The sequence below is a fragment of the Nuphar pumila genome, chromosome 6 (genome assembly GCF_984573655.1).
Source record: "Nuphar pumila chromosome 6, dmNupPumi1.hap1.1, whole genome shotgun sequence".
NCBI classification, from domain to species: domain Eukaryota; kingdom Viridiplantae; phylum Streptophyta; class Magnoliopsida; order Nymphaeales; family Nymphaeaceae; genus Nuphar; species Nuphar pumila.
Genome location: NC_143254.1, coordinates 44585610 through 44606412, shown reverse-complemented (window position 1 = coordinate 44606412; position 20803 = coordinate 44585610). Strand labels below are relative to the sequence as shown.

General features: G+C 38.8%; 1 protein-coding gene across 2 annotated transcripts; it reads right to left on the bottom strand.

The window, feature by feature from the left end:
- Positions 1-7706: 7706 nt before the first annotated feature.
- LOC149834758 (uncharacterized) lies at positions 7707-10510 on the bottom strand. 2 transcript variants are annotated; one of them, XM_090011535.1, is made up of 5 exons: positions 10384-10510; positions 9725-9919; positions 9128-9197; positions 8750-8906; positions 7707-8143 (listed from the first exon to the last, which is right to left on the bottom strand). In XM_090011535.1, the coding sequence occupies exons 1-5, from the start codon at positions 10402-10404 to the stop codon at positions 8065-8067; spliced, it is 522 nt and encodes a 173-aa protein (XP_089867661.1). In that variant the 5' UTR covers positions 10405-10510; the 3' UTR covers positions 7707-8064. The 2 variants fall into 2 exon arrangements, with proteins under 2 accessions (XP_089867661.1, XP_089867662.1); XM_090011536.1 differs by having other exon boundaries at positions 9725-10179; positions 10384-10480.
- Positions 10511-20803: the final 10293 nt, after the last annotated feature.

The window sequence follows — 20803 nt, the reverse complement described above, 5'->3', positions numbered from 1 at the left end:
TATTTCCTCTATAACACCGTAGTAATCATGTTCATTTTCACCGTAGCTGCTACCCTTGACACACACGCCACTATTTATCGTTGATTTGTTTATACCGTAGTCTTTTGTATGGAATCGATAACCATTTACGATATACCCGTTGTAGCATTGCACAACTTTGGTCGGACCATTTTCTAAATCACATATTCCTTGATCTTTAACATCACCATGGCGAACCTACGCACAGACATAAACAATTATTGTGATCACGATCAATTAAGTAACTTAGTGTTGTTTATAAGTACAAAATTTATGTTAGCTTCTTTACCAACTGTTTCAACCACTCCACAAACTTAGTTTCACGTTCTTTTTGTACTTCTGCATTAGTGAGATGTGAAACTTTGCTTTGCAACTCCAGATCAAATCGTCTGCAAACCACAAATACTTATATTACCGAGCCATGTATCCACATATAGAACATAAAAGGATTTATAATTGAGTTGCATATACATATACTTACTCGATGTATGGGTCGATCGCTGAACAATTAAAAAGAATATAGATGTGTGCTGCATCTTGCTCTCGATCTGTCAATAGCCTTGATCGGCAACTACCAAATGCATGCCCAAGTCGTTGAAATATCGATAGCTTGTCAGCTACAGTTACTTGTTCTCCATCATCGTTACGGGGCGGGCATGTGTAACGTGTTGAAATATGAGGTTCGAAGTACATAGATGAGAAATTTGAAATCTCTTCTAAAGTGTACGCCTCACAAATAGAGCCTTCTACTCTTGCTTTATTACGAACCTTTTTTTTTAGGTCGAACATGCATCTGACAAGAATATACATTTCAAATTTTAAATATCTGTCATTAAAGAGACAAATATAAAAAAACATATACCTTTCAAATGGGTACATCCATCGATATTGCACAGGGCCACCAACCCTTAGTTCATATGGCAGATGTATGATCAAATGTTCCATAACATCGAAAAATGCTGGCGTAAATATCTTTTCTAACAGACAAACAGTGGTGATGACAGAGTCCTCGAGATTCTTTACATCTGATACAATGACCTCCGATGCGCACAATGTTCTGAAAAATCCGCTCAACTCAGACAATACCCCCCATATAGGTTTGTCTAACATATCATGGAATGCTAGGGGTATCAATCGTTGCATAAAGATATGACAATCATGGCTCTTCAACCCATATAACTGTCCATCGTCAATCTTCACAGCCCGAGCAATGTTAGAGACATATCCATCTGGAAATCTCAGTTGTCTCAACCATTGACATACATGTTTTATTTGATCAGGTCCGAGCACGTACTTCGCCTTTGGTTTCAGTACTTTGCCATTATACTCTTTGAGTTCCAATTCTGGTCTTTTACATATTAATTTTAAATCCATACGGGCCTTCGGATTATCCTTCGTTTTTCCTTTAATATTCATTACTGTATTGAACACATTATCAAACACATTTTTCTCTACATGCATCACATTCAAATTATGTCGTATCAATAGGGTCGGCCAATACGGTAGTTCCCAAAAAATAGATTTTTTCGTCCAATTGTGTTCCTTCCCAAATCCACGGAAGGGTGTAGGACTGCGGGCATCTGTTAATACATTTGGAAAGTATCGCAATCTTCTTAAAATCTCTATGCCAGACAATCTTGAGGATGGACCTTCCATTTCAGTTGTGCCTGCTGTAAATGCATTCTTTTGACGTCGGAACGGATGATCGCTGGGTAGAAATCGACGATGGCAATCAAACCAGCAAGGCTTCCTTCCATGCCTCAATCTAAAAGCTTTGGAATCCTCCATGCAGTACGGACAAGCCAACCTCCCATGTGTGCTCCAACCAGATAACATACCATATGCAGGGAAGTCACTGATTGTCCATAGAACAGCGGCCTTCATGTTGAAATTTTGTTTTTTGTGGGCATCATACGTGGTAACACCGTCATCCCACAGTACTTTTAATTCATCAATCAATGGCCTTAGATATACATCAAGATTTTGGCCAGGTGAGGTCGGACCAGGGATCAACAGAGACAAGAAAAGATTTGGACGTTTCATACACAAGCTTGGTGGAAGGTTGTATGGAGTTACAAATACTGGCCAGCATGAGTATGGAGTTGATCTACCCCCAAATGGATTAAATCCATCTGTACATAGACCGAGTCTAACATTTCGCACTTCCATTGCGAAGTTCTGATGAGTACGATCAAAGTGCTTCCAAGCTTCAGCGTCAACAGGATGCGTGATCTTGTTTTCATCGTGTCGAACTTTATTTGCATGCCATCTCATGTGTTTAGCTGTCTTTGAAGACATATACAATCGCTGCAATCTAGGAGTGATAGGAAAGTAGCGGAGCGACTTGTATGAAACTTCCTTTGATCTCGTGCTACCATTGCCTCTTGTCTTTGGCTTGAACCGAGGATGCCCACATGACGGGCATGATATGTCGTTTTCCTGCTCCTTGAAATACAACATGCAGTGATTTGGACAAGCATCAATCTTTTTGTAACCCATACCTAGAGCGTTGACCATAACTTTCGCACGATAGAAATTTTGTGGCAATTTCTCATCTTTAGGCAACATACTCTTCACAATCATGCACAAACGGTCAAAACATGATTGACTCAAATTATACTCGGACTTCAAATTCATTAGTTGAAGAACTGCAGACAAGATAGTGTGACTCTCACAACCGTTCCAAAGTGGCTCATCAGCATCTCTAAGTAAATCATAAAATCTACTAGCTGCATCGTTTGGTGATTCTTCATCTACGACAGTTCTTACATCACTAGAACTCATAGCAGAACCCAGTTCTGTTCCTGCAGCATCAAATATCAAATTCGTATATGGATTATCGTGCACCACATTCACCCGTGCATCAAAATCGTTTCTAAATTCTTCTCCATGAAACGTCCAGTTCTGATAATCACTCACAAAACCCTTCCTGTATAGGTGATGTCTAACGCCATGAGGTTCTACAAATCGATTATTCTTACAAATCTTGCAGGGACACCTAATCCGACCTGTGGGATCTACCGTACTGACACTTGCCGTTGCAAATTCAATAAAACTGTCGACACCATCCATATATTCATGCGATAACTCATTGTCTACTATCCTACGGTACATCCATTCACGGTTTGCAGTCATTCTGTCGTATGATGTTACGAATAGTATCCTAACCAGTTAAAAGAGAACCATCAGAATACTATGATGAAGAAAATATCAAATTTATCATGCAATATATGATGTCATACAATCACAAGAATTATGATGCATGCATTGATAACTTAATATTTTCATGTGCAAACTATTCATGACACGATACATTCATTTGAAGCATGCTTTCAGTATACAATTTCACATGGAAGACATAATCAAATTGAAAGTAACTACATGTAAGCATGGATACAATCACATCAAACATTGCAATACATCGAAATAATTCATATCAAACAAATATCAAACATGTACCTGCAGCAAACACACTTCAATATCCCACTAACTACTACCATGCATAGCATGGACTCCGTACTCCAAAAATAAGAACACTTCCATATTCATACATTAAAATCATGCTCAGCATGATCTCCGAACTCCAACAAAGTAGTCATAGATATCAACAACTAAGTGAGTGTGTGAACAATAAAGTGTTATATTCAATAAATTAAATAACATGTGATGCGCTTGCATCACTTACTCACCACGGGTATTTACCCGATTTGCATTGTTTTTGTCACTTACTTACCACGGGTGGCGGGGCACAAGCAAGTTCTGTTGAGAAATCTGCAAAAAAAAATGATGTTTTAAAATGAAGTCACCATGAAATTATTCGACCATATTAAATCATAAAACCTTAAAATACAAGAAAATAAATTATAAATAAACCAAAACATCATAAACTATAAGAAAAATAAACCATAAAATTAAATAAAAAAGCCACAATTTAAACCTTAATCAAACAAGGAAAAAACCTGCCAAAATCAAATACAAAAAAATCCTTCATCAAATTAACTAAAAAGTATTAATTAAAAAAATGTGATTTAAATCCCTAATTATAGAAAATAAAAATAAAAACTCTAAATAAATAAAAAAAACCTAATCAAATTAACTATAAAAGCCTTAATTAAAAAATTTTGATTTAAAGTCCTAACCAAATTAACTAAAAATCCTTAATTAAAAAAATTATGATTCAAATCCCTAATCATAGAAAATAAAAATAAAAGCTCTAATCAAATCCAAGAAAACCCTAATCAAATTAACTATAAAATGCCCTAATTTTTAAATTTTGATTCAAAGCCCTAATAAAACAAAATCAAATAAAAAACCCTAATTAAATTAACTACAAATAGCCTTAATTTAAGAAATTTGATTCAATTGCTTAATAAATGAAAATCAAAATAAAAAATCCTAATCAATGAAAATCAAAGAAAACTAAACAATAAAAATAAAATAAAAACCCTAATTTCTGAAAAAAGAAAAAAAAGAGCAAGAAACCAGGGGGTCGACCCCCGGCCGGACACGGCAGGGGGTCGACCCCCGGCCGGACATCAAAAGGGGTTGACCCCCTGCCGGACAAGGCAGGGGGTTGACCCCTGGCCGGAGACGGCAAGGGGGTCGACCCCGGCCGGACAAGGCAGGGGGTTGACCCCCTGCCGGACATCAAAAGGGGTTGACCCCCTGCCGGGGTTGACCCCCTGCCGGACACGGCGGGGGGTCGACCCCCGGCCGGACATGGCGGGGGGTCGACCCCCCCCCCCCCCCCCGGCCGGACACGGCAGGGGGTCGACCCCCTACCAGGGTTGACCCCCGGCCGGACACGGCAGAGGGTCGACCACCTACCGGGGTCGACCGCCTGGCAGAGTCGACCCCCTGCCGGAAAACGCAGGGGGTCGACCGCCTGGCAGAGTCGACCCCCTGCCGGAAAAAGCAGGGGGTCGACCTCCAATCCATTTACGTACCTGCGGTTGCTCCGGGCAGCGACGGCGGCAGCGGAAGGTTGACGGAAGGAAGAGGGCGGCAGGAGGGAGAGGGCGGCGGGCGGGAGCAGCGAAAGGAGAAAGGAAAAAGAGGGCTGGGATTAGGGGTAATGCGACATATAGCGACGGCTTAGCGACGGATTAATTCCGTCGCTAAGCCATCGTAATTCAAAAAACAAAAAAGGCGACAGAAAATATTTCGTCGCCTAGGCCGTCGCTATGTTGCGACGGAATCTTAGCCGTCGCAATTCCGTCGCTAACTGTCGTATTTATTGCGACAAAACATTCTCTCGCAAAATCCGTCGCTACTTAGCGACGGATTTTGCGAGGGAATGTTTTCTGTCGCTAGTTTCGTAAAATTCTACAAATATAGCGATGGATTCATTTCTCTCGTTAATCTGTCGCTAAGTAGCGACGATATAACTCCGTCGCTAATCAACTATTTTTTTGTAGTGGTTGTAACACAAGCTAAAAATAAAGGTGGAACGTGCAAATCTATATACGGGGAGTGGGAGGACGTTTTCGTCCAACACATATCTATCTTACGGGAGGACATTTTTGTCAAAAGCATATCTACCTTTTTTATACGTAATTTTATTATAAAGTCATCGTGGGCAACATTGACATATGAATTATCGTGGGTCCCAAGATATTCCTCCGTACACACCGGAACACGTGAATTTGTGATCCAGAGGTTACACACAACACCCTCTCATTCTCAACCCCTAGCAATAATATGCTCCGTGTGCCAACTCAAATTATGACGAGATCTATCAGTTTTTTAAATTTTCAATGTCCAAACTTACAAAGAAAAAGGCTGCTACGGAACTAGAGAAATTGTTGCCTTTTCACCAGCAAGAGCGTTTTAGTTAGCATTCCTTTTATAACCATTGCATGTGCTTACGGTTACAAATCCAGTTCCATTTATCTCCTTTGTCATCCCTATCTTCATACCCTCCCTTGGAATTTCATTGATCCAAGTTGTTTTGGTCAAATCGGACTCCTTAGATGTGTTCTAAGTCATTCATTTAGTGAAGATCAACATTTAAATCACCAAAATTCGACTTGTTTTGGTGGTTCAAAAAATCAACAGCTGACCAAACACACTATTTTGTGATTTAGAAAGTCATATTTTTTTCATCGAGAAAATATAATCCAAGGGTCGATTGTTATTAAATTGGCCATGCTGAATTTGATCTAAACAACTCTCATCATAAGATCTAAAAGGGTTATACGTACATATATGGAGATATGGGGATGGCGTAAGGGATGAGTGGAACTGGACTCTTGACTGTTACAGGGAAGCCGCCCTGGGGGACGGGGAGGGGCCATACTTGCACATGAAGGGACGGCAGCACATGACAAGAATCTTTGAATTCAGTCATAAGCTCATTGTGCATATCATCTGCTCTAAACTTATCTGTCCATCTCCCACAGATTTCTTGCTTTAAGCATCAGTCATTAGTACTTTTATATAAGTGAAGCCCAAAACATGCATCCAACAATGCACTGAATGTGTTAGTGAGACAAATGAAGCTAGGAACAATGTATGGTTGCCCTCCCAATCACTTTGAAGGCCATAAGTTTTGTTCCTAGCTCAGATCTGTGAATGACCTTACTTGGATCCAGGTCCAATACCGAAACCAACGAGGCATAAGTTGAGCCTAATGGACTCAGCTAAAGTCCACATTTCATGAAAGCATCAGCCAATATGAGCCAACTTTTGGGGGTGTTGAACACACCCTAATAAATTTGACTCAAGATGCCAATAGTCATGTGCCCTTCGACTGTAGCCGCTGTCCTTTTCATCTCTGAGCTTGGCTAAGATTCAACCCAGCGGTAATATTAAAAGGTTTTCAACCGGAGAACGCTAGCGTTCATTGGGAATGGCTACCATATCTGAACTCCAGCAGTGCATTCCCTATTCAACCATCATGTACTTCGTAAGGCGCTTGTGCCTTCCAAACCCTGTACTTCGAATTCAAACACACCAAGACTTAACCACTCTTAAAGAATAATTATTTGTGTTAAGATGGAAAGTAGAGGAAATATCCCTCTCTCTTGGCATTCCATGGTAAATGTGTAAGTCTATATATACAACACTTGACGGTTCCCATGATTGGAAGCCAACAACCAGCTAAATACAACAACTGTTACACAAGGCTTTCAATCCCACAATTTTTTTAGGGATGGATATGATACAATGAAAATTTTACTCATTGTTACCATGCTAATGTTACTTTCCTAATAATCTGGCTTTTAACCCTTGATTTTGAGATCATTATTGGCAATCAAATGCACCTTAAGCCGTGTTTGACTCGCAGTACAAGTTCCGTGTGGGGACAAAGCAGCGCCGTGTGGAGCTTGTACTGCGTTTGAATCAGTGGGACAAAGCGGTCCCCTGGCAGGGACAGCTTTGTTCCCTGCTGTTATATTTTAGTGGGACACGCCAGTCGTGGCCCAGGGGGTGAAACTGGTGCATTCTACATAGAACGCTGCCTTGCAATGCAGGACAAAAGCTGCCGGGGTACAATATGGTCCGTGGGGTGGCTTGTACAGTCCTGCATTTGCAAAAGCATGCCCCAAGGGACAAATATGCCCCCTTGCCTTGTTGTCCCAAAAATCTGGGGACACCAGAGTCCGACCCTTGGGGATCCGCCTCCAGAGTTCTCGATGATGCGGGTCCAAGGTCACAAACGCCCCCCTTAAGTCTGCACAAAAATGTCCAAATCAAACACCCACAATGATAAAAAAAAGATACACCAACACACTCTGTACTCATGTTTCGCGTGAAAAACGTGTACAGTCGTCACCAGAGCACATGAGCTATTTCTGCTAAAATACAATGAAAAAAGTAACAGGAATCTCTGCACAGCTACACTTTTTAAACTCCTCTCTCCATTAAAGCTGTATAAAGATGATCTGCCCACAATATTTCATGATGATTTTGTGCCACAAGTTCCACACCTTACAATGGCAAAGAGAAGTGTTCAGTATCCTTCCTTCCATGATCCATGGTCTTCTCTTTTCCAGTGCCATCAGGCATACGAAAATCCGACGGTTTAGGAGCCCTCTTGGCTCATTAGGCCTGCGCATGAACGCCGTTGATCCTTCCTATTGCCAGAGTGAAGTATATCAGCACTATGGTTCCCATGCTAGATCTGCAAAATTGAAAGCATAGGAAAAAGGATTCAGTCAGTGTGAGAGCTAAATCGGATCGGTTCTAGATGGCACTCTCCCATATCCAGTGGTTGAAACACTTGGATTGGATTCGGGTCATGTAAAAGACAATCTGAATATGGTTTCGGCATAGATCTAGATTTGGATAAAATCATAAAATAGGCCATAGAGCTGTGGTGCAACTCCTCTCGCCCCAAAGAAGTTGCAAGGCCTCCGCTGAGCAAGCTTCTACTTTCCCTCGTTAATGCAAGAAGAGGCTGAGGCTCATGGGAATGAAAAACCCTCATCACATCACCTGTGTTGTGGCCAGGGCCCCCAAAACCCATAGGGGATGACTCGTGATACATTGATTGAGAGGAAAAGTGAAGAGTCAAAGTTTCCACCTTGTAAGGCTGCCAGTTCTGCAAAAAGCAGGGGGTAGTTTTGAAACGGAAAAAAGCTAAAGGAGATGGCAGATGATTTGTAAGGACTTATTTTTTCAAGTTCACTCGAGTTTCACGTTATCATTTTTTCTAAGGAAATTTTAGGCGAAACGGTCACAGCGACATGCTCAGAGAATCAGACCAGAGGAAGGTTTTTATACTCACAGAGAAGCCAAAATCATGAGGACTCTTCTGGAATCGAGCCAAGGGCGCCTAGCCCTCTTCAGTCTGCACTCTCCCACATTGTGTTGCAAGGATCCATCCATGCTTATGATGGGAACAACCACTGATTGGCACTTCTCATCATCCAAAGAAGAAAAAGCTGCCCCAATTTCCCCAACCCCCCGAAAAGAAAAGAAAAAAAACCCATTTCATGTCAATCGCCAAACAAAGAGTAAAAAACAAAAACAGAATGTTTGTACTCGATCATGAAATGTCTCACTGATTTCAAACTACCAACAAAATATTCCTACTCTCTCACTGTGACTTGATTTCAAACAAACAAGTAAACCGCATCCGGAGACGTATCACACAAAGACATACCTCTGGATGGGTTGGAGCATTCGTTCTGTTGACCTCGAAGCCACCCTTTGTGAGACAGACTTGCCTGCACCTTCACACACACACAAAAATCGAAGAAGACTCCGTTATGGTTTAATGCCCTTTTGTTTGGTAGCCCTTCCATCACATCATCAGCATCGTCATCGTCATCGTCATCGTCATCCACCTACACATCTAGGAACCTTCTCGCACGTGCTGGGCTCTCAGCCATGACACACACACGTGTGACAGGTTCTAGTTGCCCAACAACCGTTCCTTAGTCGAAGCGACCGTTTTAGGCTTTTTTAACAGATGAACGGACGCTACTCAACCGAGACGCATGTGGATCGGTTGCGTAGTCACGACAAATGAAACGGATTCGGAGCAAAATGGAGTGTACGAAAGGCAACTACCACCATCGCCATCGAGTCGGCGGTAAGTCCCTGAGACGTATCTCTTTGTGTCGACTCCCTCCCAGAAAAAAAGACACTCTGTTCTCCATTAACCGCATCTCTGGCGGTGGTGATGATGATGATGTTGTAACGGTTAAGACCTAATCCCATGGTGAAAAAATTGCAGAAAAAGAAGGAAAAAACTGACCGAAAGTTGGGGATTTGATGGTGAGGGATCGTAATCGTTGAGTTTTCTACACGCATCATCCATGTTCAGCATGACATTCTCCAAACTCTCGCGTCCATTTTGAGAGCCCATCGATCGATCCGAAGTCGTTTTCTTCAGGAGCGGCACCGACGAACCGGAATTGCAGGAAAGACCCAGAGGTGACTCCCCACCACTCTGCATCGGAGAGAGAGAAAGAGGCGGTCAATCAAAAGAATAAAGAAGAATACTTTTTTCTTTTTCTTGGTTTCCTTTTAGATTTTTGAAAAGATTGTAGAAATAAAATGAAGAGACGATTCATAAGAGTAAATATAGAACAGAAGAACAAGACCCCAAAACCCAAATGAAACGATTCAATCACACAACCAACAACAGAAACTCTAACGAATTGTCATTCTCTCTAGTCCTTCCTTGGCCAATCTCAGTAAACACCAATCCTGGAGAATGAAATCAAAGGACCATTCAAGATTAGGAGAACTCTCTCTCTCTCTCTCTCTCTCTCTCTCTAACCAAAACATAATTTGCCAAAGAAACAAGATCAAAGAGACAAACAAGAAATAACAGAGAACCCAAAATGAAGGGCAGTCAATGAAACAGAGAACCTCATAAAAGATTAATATTTTCTTGGTATTAACCCCTACCTGTTTTGGGATTTCCTCCATGGTTGGAACTCAAAGATAGAAAAAAAGAAGAAGAAGAAGAAAGAAACGCCCGTAAAGTTTGCGTGACCAATTCGCTCTTCTTTGGCACCTGACTATGGTGATGATATACACAAAAATATATAGGTTGTTGGTTATAAAGATGGGGATATATACGCAAGTAGTTGTCACGATAAAGGCTTCTCGGATGCCTTCATAAATTAAACGAGAGAAGGGCATGCATTTGGCGGAAGTTATAATCGTAAAAAATGATAAAGGCAAGTTGGTCTGTTGGGGTTTCTTCCAAGGGAGGTTGTCTACGGGAAAACTACAGACATGTACCCATCCATCACACTACAACAGTTGGGCTGTCAATGGGTCGGACACAGACCCGGGCCTTCCCAATAGGTCCAGTAAGCTTATCAGGTTGAGTTTGGTATCACTATTTTTTTCGGATCTAGTTTCTCGACTTAGTTCGAGGGGAATCGGATCACATTGACCTGGGCTAAACCTTTTTTTGCATGTAGTTGACCTACATCTCCACACCTGGTTGACCATTGCCGTGCCCTCACGTCACGGGGGACGCGAATACACTTCCTAAATTTTTAATGAGTGGGACACGGTTGAGCTAATAAGATTGGTAGTCCATGCACATAAACCTTATTAATGATGGCAAGCCTTAAATTGCACTTGGGCCACACGGTTTGAACCAGATGTATCAAGCTGGACTAGTCGTAAGTACTCATACCAGTTGCAGGCAAGGTTTGGTCTCTAGATAACTTGGGCTCTACATGATACAAGCCACAGTAAAGTTTCTACCACTCGTCTTTAAACTTCACATGAAAAGGACACCACCAGGAATGAACTTATCATATACTCGTGAGTCCAGTGCATGACTAGTCCAGCACCAATTGGACTCACCTCATCTGGCTGCAAGTCCAATGAGCTAATACGATACATGCAGGCCCTCAAATTTTATTGGATGACAAGGGACACCATTGATTGGTAAATTCACCAACGGGGCTCCGCTTGTTTGGTAGGAGAAGCTAGTGCACGTCATCTTGTGCAGGGACGTTGCATGTTCAAAACCCAATGGTATAAATGTATAACTGGTAGTAGGGATGGCAGTGGGGCGGGGTGGGGTGGGGTGGGGCGGGGTGGGGTGGGGTGGGGTGGGGCGGGGGACAAGGTCTCCACCCCCGCCCCGCCTCAAGATTTTATCCTCCACCCCCGCCTCCATCCCCGGCGGGGAATGGATTTTATCCTCCATCCCCACCTTCATCTCCGTTTCATGTCCTCTATCCCCGGTTCAAACAGGGATGAGGCGGGGCGGGGATATTGCGAGGAAAAGTGGTCGGGGCGGGGTTGGGGTGGGGATGAGGCGGGGATCGTGGCGGGGAAAAGTGCACATATCCATCCCCGCCTCCACCCCCGGACGGGGATGGATTTTAACCTTCATCCCCGTTTCATACCCTTCATCCCCGGTCCAAACGGGGCGAGGCGGGGCCCCGCTTTCCCCCGGTCCACTGCCATCCCTAACTGGTAGGGGTCTGCCTAACCCCATCTTGCCTTTAATAGATGGTCAGATTTTAAGTGTTTTGTTAGTTTTACCTAATCAGCAAAGATTTTTTTTTATAATTTTAATATATAAACAATATTTTAGTTAAAATAATATTAAAAAGTATTTAAAAACAACTCAAATATTAAAATAGCCCATGCATATCATAATCGTGTCAACGTGTCATAGCATGATCGAGACACACTCAAAATGACATGTCACTATGATATAGAAGTTAAAGCACATTATTGACCATCAGATATGAGCTGACATGGGGATGGCTAATGTGGTGTGGATCCCATACCAGAGATATGAGGCAAACAAACCCTGCGTCAAAGACACCTTCATTTCATGAATTTGAGTATCCTTGAATTAAAGGGAGAGGGAGAGAGATCCATGGATCTCTCACCTGATCATTAAATCCCTCAGATATCAAGATCCAACACTACAAGAAAAACAGTATTTAGCGACGAAAATTTACGATAGAAATAATCTGTCACAATGTTGCGACGAATTAGCGAGAGAAAACCATCCATCCCTAAAATTGAAATTAGTTGCAAAATTTGTGATAGAAAAATTTTGTCGCCAATACTGACGCTAATTTGTGATGGATTAGCGACAGACAAATTCTGTCTCACACTCCATCGCAACTTCGCGATGGATGAGTGACACTATTTTTTTGTCGCTACTTCATTGCAAATTTACAATGGAATTTTTCCGTTGCTAAATTTCCTGTAAAACCCTAATGCGAGCCCCTTTCTTTTCTCTTTCTGTTTCATTCTGTCGCCCCTCGTCCTTTGCCCCCTGCCTGTCGCCCGTCGACCATCGGCCACTGCCTGTCAGCCATCGGTCGCTGCCCATCGCACTCTCCTTCACCTCCTCCTTCTCTTGCCGCCTGTCGTCCACCACACTCTCCTTCACCTCCTCCTTCTCTCGTCGCCCGTCGACCCTCAAACAACTGCCGTTTGTCGATGACCCCCAAACAACTGTCGTTTGCCGTGTTCCTCTTGGAGTGAGGGGAACACAAAGAGCTCTGCAGAAAAAGGCTGAGTCTCGACGATAGGAACAGGGTGGATAGAGCTCTCTCTAAAGGCAAACTCCTCTATTCTAGCCCTATCGCATATCAGCTTGGAGAATACCCAGATGCGGCGAAAAAAAGAGGGATTTCTCTTGATAGAGAAGTAAAATTAGAGCAAATCGCCTGATCTCGACGTACATTGGAGTAAAGTGGCTGATTAATCTTCATTTTTCTCTCAGATTCGTATAAATATGGGCAAAATAGATGGAATTTGACTAGGATTTTGTTCGTTCGAGTTTCTGTGATGCATTAGGATGGATTTTGCTTGAAGTGCTTTGGTTTTGGGTTTTTCTCTTAGACTTTGTGCAAAATCATGTTTTTTTTCACCTTCTGTGGCTTTCAGTAAGATTCTTACTTGAAATGATGCTCAGAAAGGTAAATGTAGAGAAATAACAGCCCAATCTCTATGCACGTTTGAGTAAAGTAGGAGTTAATTCCCGTTCTCCTCTCAGATTCGTATGAATGTAGATGACCATGAAATACATGAAATTTGTGCTAGATTTCGCTAGTTTGGAGTTTCTGTGATGCATTAGGATGAATCTCGAACGAAGTGCTTAAATTTTTGTTTATTTTTTTCTTGGATGTTTACGCAAAATCATGTTTTTTGACTCTGTGGATTTCGGTAAGATTCTTGCTTGAAGATGATGCTCATTTGGATGCTTAACTTTTTTTTAAGGTATTAACGCCAGATTTTGACAAATACTTGAAGATGATGTCATGCATATTCTTATTTCTTCTTCTTTTTTTCTTATGTGTTAACGCCAGATTCTAGTAATTCCCTGCTTGCCTCACCGCATCGTGCCATGAGTCTACATTTCAGCCGACAACACACTGATAAAAAGACACCGCAGGTCAATCCTCCGTTTATACATTTGTGCTTTGCATGTACGTAGCTGAGCTAATTGCGCGATGCTTAGTGCTAAACATCACATGAGGATAAAAATGACATGCCAAAAGAAATAATAAAAATGCAAAGGCAAAAGCATGCAAATCGGGTAAATACCCATGGTGAGTAAGTGATACAGGCGCATCACAGGTTAATTTCTTGGATGCAACATTTTTCTGTTCAAACACTCACTTAGTTATGGATATCTAGCATTGCTTTAATGGAGTTCAGAGATCATGCTGAGCATGATTTGAATGTATGAAAATAGAAGTGCTATTATTTTTGGAGTTTAGATTTCATGCTAATTGTGGTAGTAGTTAGCGGGATATTGGAATGTGTTTGCTATAGGTACATGTTTGACATTGTTTTGATATGAATGATTTAAATGTATTACAATATTTGATGTAACTGTATCTATGATTGCATGGAGTTATTTTCAAATTGATTATGCCTTTCATATGAAATTGTATCATGAAAACATGCTTCAAATGAATGTATCATGTTGATGATTGTGATTTCATCATTCTAAATATCCTTATGATGAGTGTAAATATGATGTGATGGTTTTACACATAAAAATATTAAGTTATCAACGTTTGCATCATAGTTCTTGTGATTGAATGACATCATATATATATATATGATTGTGTGTGTGATATATATCAAATCATTACATCCACCATCAATGCATGATAAATTAGATATTTTTTTCATCATAGCATTCTTATGATTCTCTTTTAACTAGTTAGGATAATATCCGTAACATCATAAGATAAAATGACTGCAAACCGTGAATGAATGTACCATATGATAGTTGACAATGAGGTATCACATGAATATATGGATGGTGTTGACAATTTTATTGAATTTGCAATGACAAGTATCAGTACAGTGGATCCCACTGGTCGGATCAGGTGCCTCTGCATGATGTGTAAGAACAATCAATTTGTAGAACCTCATGGCGTTAGACACCACCTATACATGAAGGATTTTGTGAGTGGTTATCAAAATTGGATGCTTCATGGTGAAGAATTTTGGAACAATTTTGATGCACGGGTGGATGTGGTGCACGATAATCTATATGTGGATTTGATATTTGATATCGCAGGACCAAAATTGGGTTCTGCTATAGGTCCTAGTGATGTACCATCTGGGGTAGAGAAAGAAACAACAAACGATGCAACTAGTAAATTTTATGACTTACTTAGAGATACTGATGAGGTACTGTGGAATGGTTGCGAGAGTCACACTATCTTGTCTGCAGTTCTTCGACTACTGTAATCATTACTTTGTAGGAGTCATACGAGCAGCAGATGGTAAAGCAATATGGCGATGACTCTACTCAGCATCTGTCTTCTGATCCTGCAGCATGGGTGACTGCAACCGGTTTACCAAAAAAGGGTCGTGTGTTCGAGTTTGGGAGTAACATAGACACCACACCAGTCATTGGCTTCTGTAATCAGGGCTCTCAGAGTTATACCACCAGCATCAACTTCCAGCGTCCGATTGACCCTGCTAATTCTTGGGATGGTGTTTGCTAGCTTGTTAAGGACACAGTTATGATCGTTGCAAAATTTTTTAATTTTTACTTTCTTTCCTTCTTCATTTCCTTTCTAGTCATTTTTCCCTTTTTGAAGGGAAAAAAGAAAGAAAGAAGAGAGAAGAGAAAGAAAGAAGGAAAGAAAACTCTTTTGCAAGGTCTCACTCGACCTTTATTTGAAAAAGATTTTGAAAATTTAACTCGCCTCCATTTTAAAAATTTTGCGGGAAAATGGAGAGACGAGATTCACTTGTCAGTACGAAGTTCAACCGTTCCTGTCACCTTTACCAAGGGTAATTTAACCAAGGATCGAATCAATGCCTTTTGTTTTGCCTACATTATTATAAATGATTATTCTGAAATCCTAAATGCACATCGAATCATGCTTGTGCTTATGAAGATGTATGCTTTTTGAGAAATGCTTCCGAAATTTTGGATTTTTCCAAGTGATTTTGAAATAGCCCTTTCTGGGAGCTGGATTGCTCGATTTCTATTGAGTGCTAACCCCTTTCTGGGAGCTGGACTGAACATGCTTGGTTAGGGATACTGAATGTTCTTCTTCCTTGTCTTCAACAAAGAGATTCTTATCAATGCAGTCTTGAATAATATTTTTTAAGACGAAACAACGATCAGTGTCATGTCCTACTGCCCGATGGAATTTGCAGAACTGGTTCATGAATCTTCCCATGATGGTGGAAGGATCCACGGCGTTTGGGAGCCTGACTAATCCCTTGGTCAGCATGTATTCGAGGACTTTGTCGAGCGGCTTATCTATAAAAGTGAAATCTCGATCATTGCTCCAATTTTTGCACTTTGGATTTTCTTGATTCTTTTTCTTTTGCTGAGGGCTGGATTAAAAAGGCCTATCATGGTTTTTGCAAAACTTTCCCTTCTGGCCCCTAGACTCCTCTAAATTGCTGCCTTGATTGCCTTTGTTGTTGCTCCTACTGGGCTTAGAACTTCCTGCGCCGCTATTGTTATGGTTGTCAATGATGTTCATGGGGAAGGTGATAGGTGCCTCCTCTTCAACGGGAACCTTTCTGAAACTGGCTTCAGCCTGTTCGAATAATATTTCAACTATCATTTTTTTGAACAACCGATATATAGCGGGATCGATCTCATCCTTGTTGGCCTGAACTCCCTCTCTGGTAGACTTTAGAGAATCCATTTCTTACTCATTGTTTGTAACTGATGTGCTAGAGTGGCGTGGTCTTTGGTCCCGTCTGAATTACACAACAATGCCAATACCCTCTGTAGGACAAAATGGGATGATTAGCATGATAGAAAAAAGAATTTTAAAGGCAACAAATTTGAGATAAAATGATGAGATTAGGTTGGCAATCTTCAAAAGGAGGAGACAAACAAGATTTTTGAACAAAATTTAGAAGATATACTGGAAGATATGAAAAAGGTTGGAAAAATAGATGGCAATATTTAAAATTTGAAAAAATTGCAGGCAAGATCGGAGAAATTGAAGAAATCAAAAGAAAAAGAAAATACACCTAGAGTTTTGAAAATCTAAGGAGAATTTTAAAAAGGATTTCCAGGGTTTGGGAAAAAATAATTATGAAGAAATAAGGAAAAAGAGAAAATATACGCATGGACTTTGAAAAATAGAAAAAGATTTCAAAACAAATATTTAAGGTTTTTAGAAAATAATTCTAAAGAAATATGGAAAGAAAAATATATACCTAGATTTTGAGAAATACAGGGAGATCTTAAAAGAATATCCAGGGTTTAAAAATTATTCTGAAGAAATAAAGAAAAAGAAATATATACCTAGATTTTGAGAAAATATAGAAAAATCTTAAAAAGATGTCCAGGGTTTAGGAAAATTTATTCTGAAGAAAAGAAAGAGTAAGTATACACCTAGATTTTGAGAAAATATAGAAAAATCTTAAAAAAATGTCCAGGGTTTAGGAAAATTTATTCTGAAGAAAAGAAAGAGCAAGTATACACCTAGATTTTGAGAAATATAGGAAAATCTTAAAAAAAATGTCCAGGGTTTAAGAAAATTATTATGAAGAAATAAAGAAATAGAAGTACATACCTGGATTTGAGAAATAGAGGAAATTTTGAAATAAATATCCAGAGTTTAAAGAAATTATTTTGAAGAAATAAGGAAAGAGAAATATACTCCTGGATTTTGAAAAATAGAGAGAAAATTTGAAATAAATATCCAGGGTTTGAAAAAGGTGAAGTAAATGAGGATTTACAAGATAATACCTACAAAAGAAGCAAAACTATACAAGCAATGATGCACAGAACAACACTCCCTAGAAGCTGACTCTGAATGCAATATTTGAAAAGGCTTGTAGGACCTTAATCCTAACTCTAGGGTTTTAGATCATCTGATTCCGATCAAGATATCTCTGGTTATAAGGTAAATGGGTTTCCCAACATCCTTGAGCGCCTGTCGATATACTTTGGACTATGGCCTTTAGTATGTGGCAGGGGGTGTTAACCTAAATAAGTGATCCAGTTGTAAGGCTCTTTCCTGAACTATGGTTCAGTGAGACAGCCCAGCAACGTGAAGACTGAGACAATATAGGTGGGGATGTTTTGAAAATATGCTCAACATGCAGGAAATCAGATGGCTCTAATACAAAGTCTTAAAGAGATAGAATTTTGAAATCATAAAGAAGCACAAACTTGCATATATTGTTTGCATTCAATTCCTAGATTGAGGAGGGCTGTATTTCAGACCTATGTCTAAGTGAGCATGCAATAATCTCCTCAATATGGTCCTACCAAACCATACTTAATCCTATAAGCATAAATGTCAGATAGAACATAGTCTAGGCTCCTAAGGTTTGCATGAAAATGAAGCAGACATTTATAGAATAATGACTTAGACAATTTTAAGCAAGGCAAAGGCATTTAATTTGATCAGACAAAGATGAAAGTCCCATCTCGATTGCCACTTCTGTGATCATTGCAAAAAAAATTCATTTTTCTTTTCTTTTCTTTCTTCATTCTCTTATGCCTTTTTCCCTTTTTTGAAGGGGAAAAGAAAGAAAGAAGAGAGAAGAGAAAGAAAGAAGGAAATGAAACTCTTTTTCAAGGTCTCACTTGACCTTTATTTGAAAAAGATTTAAAAAATTTAACTCACCTCCGTTTTGAAATTTTTGCGGGAAAATGGAGAGACAGAATTCGCTCGTCAGTACGAGGTTCAACCGTTCCTGGCACCTTTACCAGGGATAATTAAACCAAGGATCGAATCAATGCCTTTTGATTTGCCTACATTTGTCTAAATGATTATTTTGAAATCCTAAATGCACATCGAATCATGCTTGTGCTTATGAAGATGTATGCTTTTTGAGAAATGCTTCCGAAATTTTGGATTTTTCCAAGTGATTTTGAAATAAGTTTAAAAAATATCTTTGAAGAAATGGTTCAGAAATTGAACTTTGATTTGAAAAATTGAATTTTGAATCTAAACTTGGAATTTGAAGTGAATTGGAGATTTGAAAAAGAAAGCTTGAAGTTCTGAAATTGAAATCTTAACTGAGATCAAAAGATTTGAAATAGATTAAAATTTGAATTGAAGAAAGAAGAATTGAAATTGAAAATGGAATTTGGAAAATAAAGTGAAATCTTGAAAAATGGAAATTGAAAATAAGAGTTGAATTTGGAATTGATTTGAAATTGGAATTCAAAATAGAATTTAAAAAATGGAAATTGAATAGAAATTCAAACTGGAACTTTGAGTTGATTTTGAAATTGAATTTTAATGTTGAACATGGAAATGAATTTGAAAATTGAAATTGAATTTAGACTTTGAATTTAAAATTGAAATTGGATTTTGAAATTAAGAATAGGTTTTGAGATTGAAATTGAATTGGAAATCGATTTTTGAAATTGAGTTCTAAGATGAGAGATTTCAAATATTTGATTTATAATTGAATTGAGAATTGAAGTAAGCTTCAGAATTGAATTTGAAAATGAGAATTTTAGAATTTTCGAAGGGAAATAAAGAATTTAGCACTTTAATTTAAAATGAATTTCAGAATTAAAATATGAAATTTAGAAATGTGAAGTTCAAAAATAAGAATTGAAGATTTGAAATAAAATAGAATTGAGAATAAAAGATGAATTTGAATTTTGTAAATAAAAGTTGAAAATTGATTTTAAATTTAGAAATAAAAACTGTATTTTTGAAAGTTTAACTCAAAAAAATCACTTGGAATTTGGAAAATGATTTGAAACAATTTGAAAAAGGATGTCATTCTATCCTACATGATGAATGCTTTGAAATTCATTTAGAAATTAGAATTTAAAAGTATATTATATTCTTTAATACAATTGAAATAAGATTAAGTCATAATACATTCATGACTATGGTCACTAACATATTATAATGTAATCTATATTTAAATTCTAATAAAGAATAAAATAAATTTTTGTGCCTTTATAGGATTTAAAATGAAATTGACTTTTAATATATCCATGACTATGGCCACAAATATATCTTAAGTTAATTCAGATATTAAATCTTGATAAAGGAAGAAAATAATATTTTAGAAAAATATGATGAAAATCAAATGTTATTTCATAAAAGATAAAAATCTTAAGTATTGTTTACATTTTGATTATGGCCATAAATGTGAATCATTTACTTAGAATTATTTACCTCTTATTAGAAAGGTGCATGTGTCATTCGTGTTTCATCATTGTGGATTTTTGAATTAAAAATAAGAATAAAATGAGATATTACAGGCAATCATGAGAAATATATGCTCATATATTCTATTCTAAGCTTAAAAAGATAAATTCTCATTAATATCAAATTATTACAGTCTTCAAATTGAAATTGAAATAATAAAATCCCTAATCTAGGAAGGAAAATCAACATTCTCCACATTTTTCTTGATGTAGCTTCTGTTGTAGGGTCGACCCCCTTCAGTCGATGGGGAAGAAAAACCAGAGGAATGCAGAGAAGGAAGAAGAAAAAGAAGGGGAAAAACAAAAGTAGAAGAAGAGAAGAGAGATCGTGAGGAAGAAGAAGGCAATGGGATGGTGAAGAAGCGATCGTCGAGAGGGAAAGGTGAAAATAGATGAAGAGGGTCGACCCCTTCGGCTCTTTTTATAACGGAAGGCCGTTAGGCCTATTTCAAAAATGGTCCTTTAGTTTTTTTGAAATTTTTAAAATGGTGGTTATACTCACAAGGCTTTTAAGAAAAGGGGTTTAGGCTAATTTCTGAAATTCTTTTTATATATTTTTGAAGGAAAAACCTAAAAAAACATATGAGGGGAATATGAGAATTTTTAGGAAATGGGGTCCAAACGAGGTTTTTAGAAGTTTTTATAAAATATTTGTTTTGAAATTTGAGGTTTTTACAAAAGAAGATTTTGTGAAAA